Genomic DNA, 12186 nt, shown 5'->3' with positions numbered 1-12186 from the left:
CACACTCAAATGAATGTATAACAAGACTAGATTGTCATTAGTTACTTCATTTTCTTTCAATATCTCATACAGAGTAATAAGAATATAAAACGATATCAGAGGAAGTTAAGTAGGAATAATCGTTTTAGATCAGGAGTACAATGATCAACTGTTCATAAGTCATGTCACATGTAACACGCCTATGTCAATTTGGATATCCGGTCAGGTTTCGGTGAGGTCGGATCGGGTCGGATCGGATCTAATTTTAAACTTGAGTCATGAAAACTTATTGTGTCCATTCGAGTCAAAATCTTAATCAAATAATTCAGATCGATTTCGAATTAGGTTGGTCGGGTCATATTTTTACACCTCTTTGCGGGCATGTAAAAACCAATCTTGCGATTCACTTTTGGCATGCTTACAATTTCCATCTCACCTTGTATCTTTCATCATCCCAAAATAACATCCCTTCCAAAAACCCATATTATAGCAATGAATACCCACCAAAAATTAGAGCGCCGAGAATTGGGAAAAACTGGGCTCAATCTCAGTTGTGTGGGTTTTGGAGCTTCTCCTCTTGGCAAAGTCTTTGGTGATGTTTCTGAAGAAGAATCCATTGCTACTGTTACTCAAGCTTTTAACTTGGGTATCAATTTCTTTGATACTTCTCCGTAAGTTCATCTTCCTATTAATTTCATTTCTTTTTAATCACCCTTTTTTTGTTTTTCTTTATTGCTATATAGAACCTTATTTATTTGGAATTGTTGGAATTTTAAATGGTGATGTTTATTTGGGGCATCAATTTTTTTTCATAATCCTTCGTATTTGATTCAAAAAAACTTTCAGGGATTAAAATGATTTTGACAGAATTAATCTGTATTTGAGTTCTTGTAATCCAATTGATAGTTTAGGTATCTATTCTATGCAATGTCTTAATGACTTACCTAGTGCACATTGAGTTGTTCTGGAGACGTGGAGTGATTATAGCCAACTTATGACACGTCCGATTGGTTTTAGGATGGAACCTAACTGTGTCGCAATTGTGGCCAGGCCCATTTTTTCGAAGTCGATATCGTATATAGTGTAAAGATGAATCCTTTTTTTGTGGGATTTGTCAATTGATCTCACCTAATTATGTTTAGGTACTATGGTGCCACATTGTCAGAGAAGGTGCTTGGGAAGTGTTTGAAAGCACTTGGTGCACCTAGAGATCAGTACATTGTTGCAACTAAGTGCGGCCGTTACGCCGAAGGCTTTGATTTTAGTGCTGAAAGGGTGACTAGGAGCATTGATGAAAGCCTAGAGAGGTTGCAGCTTGATTATGTTGATATATTACAATGTCATGATATTGAATTCGGTTCTCTTGATCAGGTTCGAATTCAGGATTACTCTTTCATTTGTCTGCCTGGTTTACGAGTGTTATCTGCATTCGCTTTATGCTCATTTGTTTTTCGTTATGCAGATTGTCAATGAGACGATTCCTGCCCTTCAGAAAATTAAGGAATCTGGGAAGACTAGGTTCATTGGTATAACTGGACTTCCGTTGGAAGTATATACGTATGTTCTTGACCGAGTTCCACCTGGGACAATTGATGTTGTTCTGTCATATTGCCACTATTGTATAAATGACTCGACATTAGAAGATTTGCTACCGTATTTGAAGAGTAAAGGTGTTGGTGTGATCAATGCTTCTCCACTTTCAATGGGGCTTCATACCGAAAATGGCCCTCCAGAGTGGCATCCAGCTTCAACTGAGATTAAGGTATATATCTATTTCAGCAGTAATTGGACAAGATATTATGCCCTTGCAATATTTCTTGGACTTACCATGGTCATTCAAATAATTCCGTTATTCATATTTTCTTTGTGATTTCTTGTTTGCAGGCTGCATGTAAAGCTGCTGCTGATTATTGCAAGAAGAATGGAAAGAACATCTCAAAGTTGGCTTTGCAGTACAGCTTGTCAAACAAAGACATTTCTACTACCTTGGTTGGCATGAACTCTGTTAGGCAGGTCAGTGTTCTTATTTGCCTTATCATCCTATTTATATTCAGGTAGAGAAGCTTATTGTTTCTTATTGTTCCTGAACTGCTTGAATCAAGACTATAGGTTGCGAAGTTCTTTAGAAAACGGTTGTCTTGCATAGTCACCTTGCAAAGTATATTAATACACAGAACTACGTAGTTAATTCATCAACAATCATCTATGAGATAGATGTTTTAAGTTAATTTTCAAGGTAGTCTCAGGGAAGAATGCTGTATAACACGAGTTGTAGCTTTCTGAGTAGCTTGAGTATGGAGTCTGTTGCAAAAACACTAATACCCTCATAATTTCATATTTACCCTCTGTTAGCTGTCCTGAAATGTACATGCACTATAAGTTCTTTAGTCAGTTTTGAAAATTATCTCACTGAATGACATTCTCTAGGATTCTTAACATTCCATGAAAATGCCGGTGTACTGTAATCTTGTTTTCTTGGTTGACATTTCAGGTAGAGGAAAATGTTGCTGCCGCTTTAGAACTTGGAGCTGAAGGAAAGGACGAGAAAACTTTTGCAGAGATAGAGAACATCCTAAAGCCTATAAAGAACCAAACTTGGCCCAGTGGTATACAACAAACTTGAGATTGTTTGCAGGCAGTAGATGTGTTCTCGTGTGAATTTTCCTTTTTATCGCCACCAATAATGAAGGCATTGTGTAAAACTTCAGAGGATTTGTTTTATGTAAAAGAAGTATGTATGAAATTTTTTGTTGTTAATGATCTTTACAAGAACAATAAACTATTTACTTTTGCTTCTAAATGCAACAATTTTGATCACAACAACCTAATCTTACTTCCACTAAAATTTGACAATAATTATTACAATTTGAAAGCTTCATAATAAACCTGGAAAATCGACTCGTATTAGAAATACAGAATTACCCAACCCAAACTCGAACTGTCTAAAATTATTACCTGGAGTATATGATTTGAATTTCACCTAGATGTCAAAAGTCTCACAGGCCTTTGGGACCATAATAGATCCATTATCATACCATAATCTAAAGCTTGGACCCTGCCCACCATGAAAGGCTGTAAAGAGTTCAAGATTCAAACTCGCTTTTGTCCCCCTTTTTTTTCAAAGGACAATCTGCTTTCGTGATTGTTGTCCTTGAAGCCAAAGCCAAACCTTAAACTTGGTGGTTAGGGTTTGAACTTCGCATTCGATATCACCGTTGGTACACTGCGAGTCTGCGACATTCATAGAGGGGTAAAATAGGTATTTTCCTGTTAAATAAACGATACCTTCTAAGGTTTTAAAAAGCACGTAGACTCCATTGCACACTTTCTACTGGGCTAAACCTTCCTTTAATCTTTATGTTGTTAAGGTTTTCGTAAAGTTTCTTGGCATTATGGAACGAAAATACGAGGTCTGAATATATGTGCACTTTCCTGTTACCTTACCAGCTAAAGTATGCTGTAAACTTTTACATCAAGAATATATGCTCTTGGTCTGACAATTGAGAAATTGAAATTAAAAAAAAAAAAAAGTACCACCAAATAAACTACAGCTCGAATTATGTAATCATAGTCAACCAGCATCATTGCAAAAACGTCAAAAATCTCTTTTCTTTTTAATTGCTTTACAGTTTACAGGTTACAATCCTCTCCCCCACAGAACTAAAAGGGGAAAAAAGAAAAGTTGCAGAATCAATTTTCATGGCATCTCATATTCTCTCCTCTTTTATGACATGAAAATAAATATCAACTGTACACTGGATCAAATGTAAAAAAAAAAAAAAAAAAAGCAATTGAATGAATCATGAGAAAGTTACAGGATTTGAACATGCGGCGACATCTTGGAAGTGTAAAGAAGTATGTTGTGCACGCAGGAATGGTAAGTGCTTGATGAACCAGCAGGAGCTCTTCCTATGATACAGTGAATTGTTTTACCGGGCAACTGCATGTAAGGGAAGCCAAGGGACCTCATTATCGTCGGTGTAGCCTTGGATAAGAAAATCACCACAGTTCTTTTTGCAACCGTGGTTGTAAGGATTACGGAACTTGCCATCCGGACCGCGAAGATATGAGTAGCGGGAGGCATTTGCCAATTCGTTTGTGGTGATATTCCGAGCTATCTGCATTACGAAAGGAAAGATGTTTGTGATATATTGAGGAAAATTACTAATAGGCTTATTGCTTATACCATACATCTCTTGGGCCACCTAATTGGATCAACAATTTGCAATCGACAGATTTTTTTTTTCTGTACAAACATTACATATTGCTTAAGCAGCTATGACTGCTTCAAGAAGTAAGACTTATGCATCACCATACCTGGCTTGTTTGTGCAACTGCCAAAGTTGTTGCAGAGACGAATATCAAAAAATTTATCACCAAGAAGACCGTAACTCCGTAATAATGAGTTATCACATAATGCATCCATGTTTCACTAGTTGGAATTGCGGGTACAGCGGTCCAAATTCCTGTAATATAAATATACATATGTGATCCAAGAATGATGTAGCATCATAATGTAGTACAGCAGATATTCAAAGCTCATTGTAACTGAAACTCACATACTTAAAACAGCTATCACTCCGCTAATAGACGATGTTGCTGTTCCAAGACACAGAAAAACAAAGAAATCCCATTTGTTCCTCTGCAACACAGACAGACCATAGAGAATCAAAATGCGGAAGATTAAGTAAAAAAAACGAATCCTATTTCTATCATAAATATGCACTTGTTATATATTTTTAAGCACTGATAGCCAAAACATTAAAAAAAAAAGTACTTGAAATGATGACTAAAGCATGTAGGCATCATCCCCCCTATTGAAACAATACTATTAATTTTCTATCCAAGTTCCCCACAATCAGACAAAGCCATGTACCGATGACACCAATTTATAGTATAAAAAAAGAAAATTGAGCACTTAACCAACAACTATCTTTCATTCTATTGCAAATTTGCAGTGAAATTGCGCACATAATTTTTTTATGCCACAGCAAGCATGAATTACACTTAGCCAACTCGCAAGTAAACCAAATTATTCTAAGTCTGAAAATGATGCAAAAATAAGCTAGGACATTGAAGTATGATAAAACTTCTATCATAAACAACAATAAGATACTCTCAGAGACCAAATAACAGTAGTGAGGAACACCTTTCAGCTAATATCAGGATTCTCCAGCATGAACTAAATTGTTACCCTTTCTCTCTTGCCCATGTGTTCACTCATTTGATAAATTATGAATCATAACATTCAGCTTAAGTTATCTTCTCTGACTTATTCCAAATCTTGAATAGATATATTCCACCAATCCACCCACCATCAAGGCATCAAAAATAACACCTATGGCATGACATCCCACGGCAACTTTTCCATCTCAGATCTAATAAGCTTAATTTGGAGAGCATAGATTGGTCCACTACATAAGATAAACATAGAAAATTCATGCAACATCCAGGGATTATTATTAGCCTAACAGCAATTGTTCAATGAATTTTTAATTCAATCATATAAAGATAATAAACATAACATTTATGTTGTCATACCCACAATTGGTAATAGTTTTTTTATAAGAGCACATGATAATGGAGACCTAAACAAAGACAGTGTCAATTGACTACAATTTCACAAATGATCAAATTAAAATAAGAGAAGCCAGCATCTGTGAGACTGTACTTACCTTCCCCACGCAATTGGAAATCCAAGGGCAATGATGATCAAATTGTTCAACACAGTGTTTACATGTAGGGCAGTGCTTTGAACGGGGTGGTCTAATAATCTGTTTAAAATAAATGAGATGCTAAACATATCAGAAGCAACTTAACAACTTGGCAAACAAATCAAAACCTAAAGAACCAAATTCCAATGAAATTTACCTTGCATGTTGGACAGAGCTGAGACCAATTTCCGGTCCAAACAGAGGAGTCTATCATATCAAGATTCAATAAAGGATCCTGAACATTCCCAGAAAAAAGGAAAAAGAAATTCAGTCTTCATGCTCCCTCCATGTTCATATATAAACAGCTATTTCAGATTTTTTTTTTTTTTCAAGGAATTTAATCCTCATACCCCCTGACTGCTTTGTTCAGCCCACTCAGAGTGAGTGGATGGTGAGAATATTGTGGTGTACGAGGATAAAACATAAAGTGGGTAGTTTAAAAAATTAAAGGGGTCAATTTGAATCAAGATATCTATAAATGTTAAAAGAAATTGATTATATAATAATTGCATGACAAACAACTATTGTACCTGTGCTTTCCCAAGATCACCAGAATTATCAGATCTTTTGACGTATCCTGGATCTTTACTGCAATATATCAGATATCCAATTAACGAATTGAGCATAACAAGAAAGCCAACATGAATATGTATTATATCTGACTTGTAAAACAGATATTTTAACCACATATCAAATCTATCCCTGTATGTGCAGCAAAAGGCCCAGAGAGTGGGGTTCCATATGTAATATAATGAATCTCATTTTAACTATGTTCTCTCCATTTTCTAATATCAATGATAAAATCGAATCAAACTATAGATAAAGAAGATACCTGCTACAACGATAAAACATTATCAATGCAATAATACATAAAGTTACAGCAGTCCATCCCCAGAGTGCAACAGCAGCAGTAACCTTCGCAAGACTTGGAGCTAGATTGAGTTATGATAAGTCAGTTATGAAAAGCAATACATCATCTTAAACTAAACCAATGCAAGAAGGGAAAATGGATCTTACTCACCTAAGAGAACTGAATTAATGAAAAGGATCATGCAACAGAAGATGGTGCAAAACAAGAACGGAGCATAGCCAGCTCCAACAATCTTCCCAGTAAAAAATGTGCCTTTTAGACTGTTATTATGAGCCCGCTGAAGTTTAGACTGAAACGAGCAACAAAAATGTCACCAAATCAACAAAGCAGTAATCTTGATATTCTACAAAGTGAAGTCATCTTTTCCCAAGTGGAGAGTTTCTCAAAGCATGATGCAAATTATATTCACCATTTCCATTCCCCCAAACACAAGAAATAAACATGAAAAATAAAGGGGGAGAAGATACTATAATGGAGTCATCATTTGTTTGAATTTGTTGTCAGGAGATGGGAAAATAAACCCAACACGACATTCTTAGCCCTCTCAGTATGGTTTAAATTTTGACAAATGATATGCCCACATGAACTAGAAATTTAGAACATAAATTCTTTGCTAGAAAACTATTACAGAGGATAAAAAGAAAGAGAGCAGACAAAAACAATAGTGAGAACCGATTTAATTCTAAAAAAAGGGCCACAGTCTCATTTATATCCTTGTTATCACGTACAAGCAAAAGGGCGACATGCCGATGACCTTTATCATATGCTAGCTGGATTGGGGTAAATCCAGCTTTATCTTTCACCAATAATTCCTCTTTTGTGCCAGCATGCACGAGTATGCTGCATGCCTCAACATGTCCCCTTAAAACAGCCCAATGCAAAGGGGTGCAACCTAAACACGGAAAGAAAGTCGTCAAATTAGACAATCTAAAGTCCACAATAACCCATAAAAGCCGGTGAAGATGCGAATAAGATCAATTTCACCATAAACATAAAAGCTTATTAACATGTTGGGGAGCAGGAAAAAAATGGAGAGGATGAAGCACTTTTGGAAATAAAATGTCTCTCAAACTACGCACTTTTTCTTATAAAATGTACCAATGCGTCTACAACAATGCTACATACAACTACCACTATCCAGCCATAATAGTGCTTTGTTAGAGTTATTAAAGTAATTTTACAGTGATATACGTATGTGCGTATTACACATTCACATATGTCTTAACCTATGTAATATATGTTAACTGGGACATGTTTCTTTTTTCTAGATGTAGATTTGTAATTGGATCACATAATGTACAAATATACAACAAAGCATCCGATATTGCTCATACTCCAGATAGTAAGATTAGTCTAATATGTAGCATCAGTGAGCGACCTTAAACCAAGAAATGAAATAACAGCAGAACAGTTTATGATTGACATACCTTCTTTATCTTGCCTCCCTTGGTTGGCATCTCTGAACAGAAGTAATCTGATTGTATCTGCAAATCCCTTGTAAGCAGCCCTGGTCAAAGGAAGTTATCAGCCCTGGTTAGAAGACTGTTAAAACACTTTTTTTATTCATCAAAGGAGACAATAAATTTTTTACAATCATAAAAAATAAAAAAAAAAATATATATATAAATATATACATACACATATAAAATATATACATACACATATATATATATATATATATATATATATATATATATATATATATATATATATATATATATATATATATATATATATATATATATATATATATATATATATATATATATATATATATATATATATATATATTAGATCATGGCAACAAAGAATATCTAGAGCAAGCGAGCTCAAATCAAATGCCAACTCAAGCTCCCTTAATGTGGCAAAATAGATTAAGGATATAATTAAGCTCGCCGGGAGTTAACTAAAGCTTGGCAATAGATATGACAAGACATAGAAGCCACAGATCCCACTTGGCTCAACAGACAACAGCTTAAGTGAAATAGAATTTTGCAAAAGGACACCTTAGGGAGCCTTCAAGCTAATGAACCATTACATTAACTAATCTGACCCAAAAGAAGGAGGGGGGGGGGGGGGGGGGGGAGCAGCAACTGATGCGCAGATCCTCCTATATGATAAACTCAAGAAAGATAACTTAAGGTTTATCTAGGTCTAATAAAACTCCTCCACACTCTCTCTCCCACCCCTTTTTCTTGGGTCGTCTGTGCCTATGCAAAAGCACATCTTACTATTGCCAACTCCAATTCAGCAGGAATCACAAGGTTGTAGCTTTGTTGTCTAGCTATACAGGAAGTTGAAAAATAATCACAGGAAGACGATACAAGAGCTAGAATTATGTTCATATTCTGAACAAAGACCAGTGGCATCATCAGCCCTTAGCCATGCCAAATTATTGCAGACTTGCAGAGAATTCGATCATAATATACACTGCTGATGATGCTTTATAGAGTAAAGAAAGAAGAAATAAAATGGAAAGGCACTATACATTGCTATATTATATCAATCATGCCAAGTTAACTCCCATTTATATGCCTCAAGGCTCAAACTCACCAATGCAGTGGGCTCCTTCCATCATTATCTGGTGCATCAAAATCAGCATTATATTTTGCAACAATGTGGTTCAAGAAGGCTGTTTGTCCATATTGAGCAGCAACATGAACTGCCTGTGAAATGTAGAATTGTCAAAAGCTTCAAAAGTAAGGCTCAAACAGAAATAGAAAAGCTGCTTTTTACGTTTAAGATGTTTTACTGCAGAAATCACCAAGACTAAAAAGAAATATCAATAATACATATGCCATTCTACAACAACTCGTTACTACATAAGGTTCTTTGTAGATGCTTGAATAATTTATCAACCGCAGAACATCTGATATAAGGCCTAAACACTCTCCTTAGAAACATGTAAAGCACCTTCAAGTCTTCAACTTAAACCCACTCTCTTTTTTCTTTTTTCAAAAAGTACTGATTCCAATTTAAACAAGGGAAAATATTATTCATATTGTAGGAATAGGAATCCTGATTTATAGACTCAAAAGAGTAGATCGACACTGCTTTACTAAGGAAACACCAAGAAAATCTCTTAAAGCCCGAAAAAAGGAAATAGTCAAAACAACATTCTGCAAAGTATACTATGACATGCATAACACCCTAACTGCAAATACCTAGCCTTGCAAATTTAGATGTTTTGTAACAAAGAACTGCCTAGTACTGGAAGCAGTTCAACTTATACCCAAAAGATTGACACAAACCGACATTCATATACATGTTACTCGCAAACATATAATGTAATAACATGTAAAACAATTCAGCAAAGCAATTACCCTATACCCATTAGCATCTGAAGCCTCAACGCGTGCCCCATTCTGCAACAACAGGTCCGCAACCACAATGGAACCTCTAACGGCAGCCCAATGCAACGCTGTCTGCTGACTAAGGTCGGCAGCATTCACATCTCCACCATGCTTTAATCACATTAAAAAAGAGTAACAAACAAAAGTAAGCTCAGCAAATAGCACCCAATTTGCAAAAGACTTTCAAAAAACAAGCTCATTTCCCAGTTATAATCCCCAATTTCAACAACCTCATTATATAACCCTGAATCAAAGCATATACAAATTAAGATTATATCATATAAAAATTACAGAAAAATCACAATCAACACACATATCCAATATATAGTACTTATTAAAGGTATAATAACTGTGAAATCAATATAATAAAGCAAATTTCTAATACTACCTCCGTTACAGGTTATGTGCAACGATTTGACATAAAGCAAAGAGGGAAAATGTCCAATCGTTGCACATAACCAGTAACGGAGGTAGTACAAACATCATTAAAAAGAGCGGCAAATTCAAAATTTCAGCTTTAATCTTACAAAAAAGCGACAAAATTGATAGAGCAAAAATACCTCAATAATATATTGAACAATATTGGGGAAATTGTTAAGAGCAGCCCATTGCAAAGCGTAGTAACCATTAGCGTCGGGAAGAGAAAGAGAAGCGCCATCTTCTTCAACAAATTTACGAAGTTTAATCAAATTGCCATGAACTGAAGCAGTAAAAACATCACTGATAACAATCACTTGTTGTTGTTGTTGTTGCTGCTGTTGTTGTTGTTGCTGCTGTTGTTGTTGTTGATTGATGTGATTTGATGAGATTGAATCTGAAACAACTTCGATTTCTGATGAAGATGATACCATTTTGACTTTTAAATCACATTGAAATTAGGGTTGATTTCATCGGGAAAATAGAAATTAGGGATTTGGGATTTTCTGGGGTTTTGAATTGGGATTAAAGGGTTCGGTTAAAATTAGTTGGAAGGTTCGAAATTTGGGATTGTCGGTGGATTGGCGCAGCCAAGTGATGGAGTTGGTGGCACTGTAATGCTGTATGATTTGGTGAAGTGATGGATCATGGATTAATAGATGGTTGAAATGATTTGGGGTGATATGTAAAGCAAGTCAACATGAATAATGTTCGAGTCAACTTATTTACAGAGTACTCGTAGTTGTAAATAAGAACGGATTGGATCATATTGGCCTAGTAGTTGCGAGTTAAGTATTTGGGAGTAAAGGAAAGGATAAGAGAATTTGTACCTTAAACGCCCATTTAGTAAGATTTGAACCCTATATCTCTAAAATTTGAGTTAACAAACTTATTGAATGAGTCAACACTTTGTTGGTGATTAGTTGATTAAATTATGTGAGTTGAGCATAGCTTAAAGTAGTTGCAACAAAACTATTTCTATACGAATGCATGTATTTCCTTTTATCTCCCTCGTTATCACATGAAGGTGTACCTCATCCCTCATCTACTTCTACTTACAAAGTTACAAGTACATTCCAAAAAAAAAGTGTATAAAAAACAATTAACATTACGATTTTAATTTATGTTTTGAGACTAGTTCAAAACGTTTCCCTTGATTCGACTTGACTTACTGAGCAAATTTAAAAACTTTTCGTTCCTTGATACTACAGTATGCATCATATTACTAGTAACATTTATGAACTCTCTACTTCGTACTAAAGATAAAAGTACTTTAAGGTAACTTCACGTTACAATTAAAATAATGAATCATCCATTTCCCCCCTTTTAACTTGCCTTATTCTTTCTAATAATTTTTTCCCAACATTTTCTCATGTGGGTCTTATATTCACTTACTTTTTTCACTCTACCTTTTTTACTTACATAAAATCTTATGCAAAGAGTTGTAACTTATTTTTTGTTTTTATTTTTATATACCTAAAATCTATCATCCCCATTCCCCACCCCTTCCCCTCCCAAAAAAAAAAGATACTTCCTCCGTTTCTTTTAGGTGACACGTTTCTTTAGTCACCTTTGCCAATGCACTTATTCAATCATTAATATCTTTAATTATTTATAAGCAAAAATTAAAAAAAGTTGATACTTTGAAAGTATATAACGTGACGAATCTAACAAGATTTCACATGACTATATTTTTCATTACGTATAGAGCAAAAAATACGGTCAAAGGGAGGTGGATGAATAGTGCTAAAGTCAAAACGTGTCAACTAAAAAGAAACGGAGGTAGTAATACATAGTTTGGGCTCGGGCTACTTCTTCAAGTTTGCAACCCATGGGCCATTCATCTTTTCAT

The 12186-nt window shown here is 35.1% G+C and overlaps 2 protein-coding genes across 3 annotated transcripts; one reads left to right on the top strand and one right to left on the bottom strand.

Moving 5' to 3' along the window:
- The first annotated feature begins 391 nt into the window (after window positions 1–391).
- Window positions 392–2765, top strand: LOC145620952 (L-galactose dehydrogenase-like). The gene is made up of 5 exons (XM_081675696.1): window positions 392–650; window positions 1122–1350; window positions 1442–1741; window positions 1864–1992; window positions 2471–2765. Exons 1-5 carry the CDS (start codon window positions 394–396, stop codon window positions 2600–2602), a joined length of 1047 nt encoding a protein of 348 aa, XP_081531822.1. The 5' UTR covers window positions 392–393; the 3' UTR covers window positions 2603–2765.
- A 798-nt stretch (window positions 2766–3563) lies between these two features.
- On the bottom strand, window positions 3564–10959 carry LOC145620290 (putative protein S-acyltransferase 23). Of its 2 annotated transcripts, none has more exons than XM_081674935.1 (13): window positions 10478–10959; window positions 9888–10028; window positions 9118–9230; window positions 7992–8071; window positions 7293–7456; window positions 6715–6853; window positions 6526–6625; window positions 6224–6281; window positions 5851–5928; window positions 5655–5753; window positions 4543–4621; window positions 4297–4445; window positions 3564–4097 (listed from the first exon to the last, which is right to left on the bottom strand). In XM_081674935.1, the coding sequence occupies exons 1-13, from the start codon at window positions 10766–10768 to the stop codon at window positions 3909–3911; spliced, it is 1680 nt and encodes a 559-aa protein (XP_081531061.1). In that variant the 5' UTR covers window positions 10769–10959; the 3' UTR covers window positions 3564–3908. The 2 variants fall into 2 exon arrangements, 1 of the variants encoding a protein (XP_081531061.1); XR_014108197.1 differs by having other exon boundaries at window positions 3962–4097; window positions 4539–4621.
- Between the last annotated feature and the right edge of the window lie 1227 nt (window positions 10960–12186).

This window comes from Chenopodium album, chromosome 27 (assembly GCF_948465745.1).
Source record: "Chenopodium album chromosome 27, dcCheAlbu1.1, whole genome shotgun sequence".
Classification (NCBI taxonomy): domain Eukaryota; kingdom Viridiplantae; phylum Streptophyta; class Magnoliopsida; order Caryophyllales; family Amaranthaceae; genus Chenopodium; species Chenopodium album.
The sequence above is the reverse complement of the archived record's forward strand: the minus strand, read 5'-3'. Positions and strand labels throughout refer to the sequence as shown.

Bases quoted from the DNA above. Each gene is read 5' to 3' on its own strand.
- LOC145620952 (XM_081675696.1), top strand. From the start codon at position 394: ATGCTTACAATTTCCATCTCACCTTGTATCTTTCATCATCCCAAAATA. The intron at 651-1,121 runs GTAAGTTCATCT...AATTATGTTTAG, and splicing joins AATTTCTTTGATACTTCTCC to GTACTATGGTGCCACATTGT. The intron at 1,993-2,470 runs GTCAGTGTTCTT...TTGACATTTCAG, and splicing joins GCATGAACTCTGTTAGGCAG to GTAGAGGAAAATGTTGCTGC.
- LOC145620290 (XM_081674935.1), bottom strand. From the start codon at position 10,768: ATGGTATCATCTTCATCAGAAATCGAAGTTGTTTCAGATTCAATCTCA. The intron at 5,929-6,223 runs GTACAATAGTTG...GGGAATGTTCAG, and splicing joins GTGATCTTGGGAAAGCACAG to GATCCTTTATTGAATCTTGA. The intron at 4,098-4,296 runs GTATGGTGATGC...TTCGTAATGCAG, and splicing joins CAGTTGCACAAACAAGCCAG to ATAGCTCGGAATATCACCAC.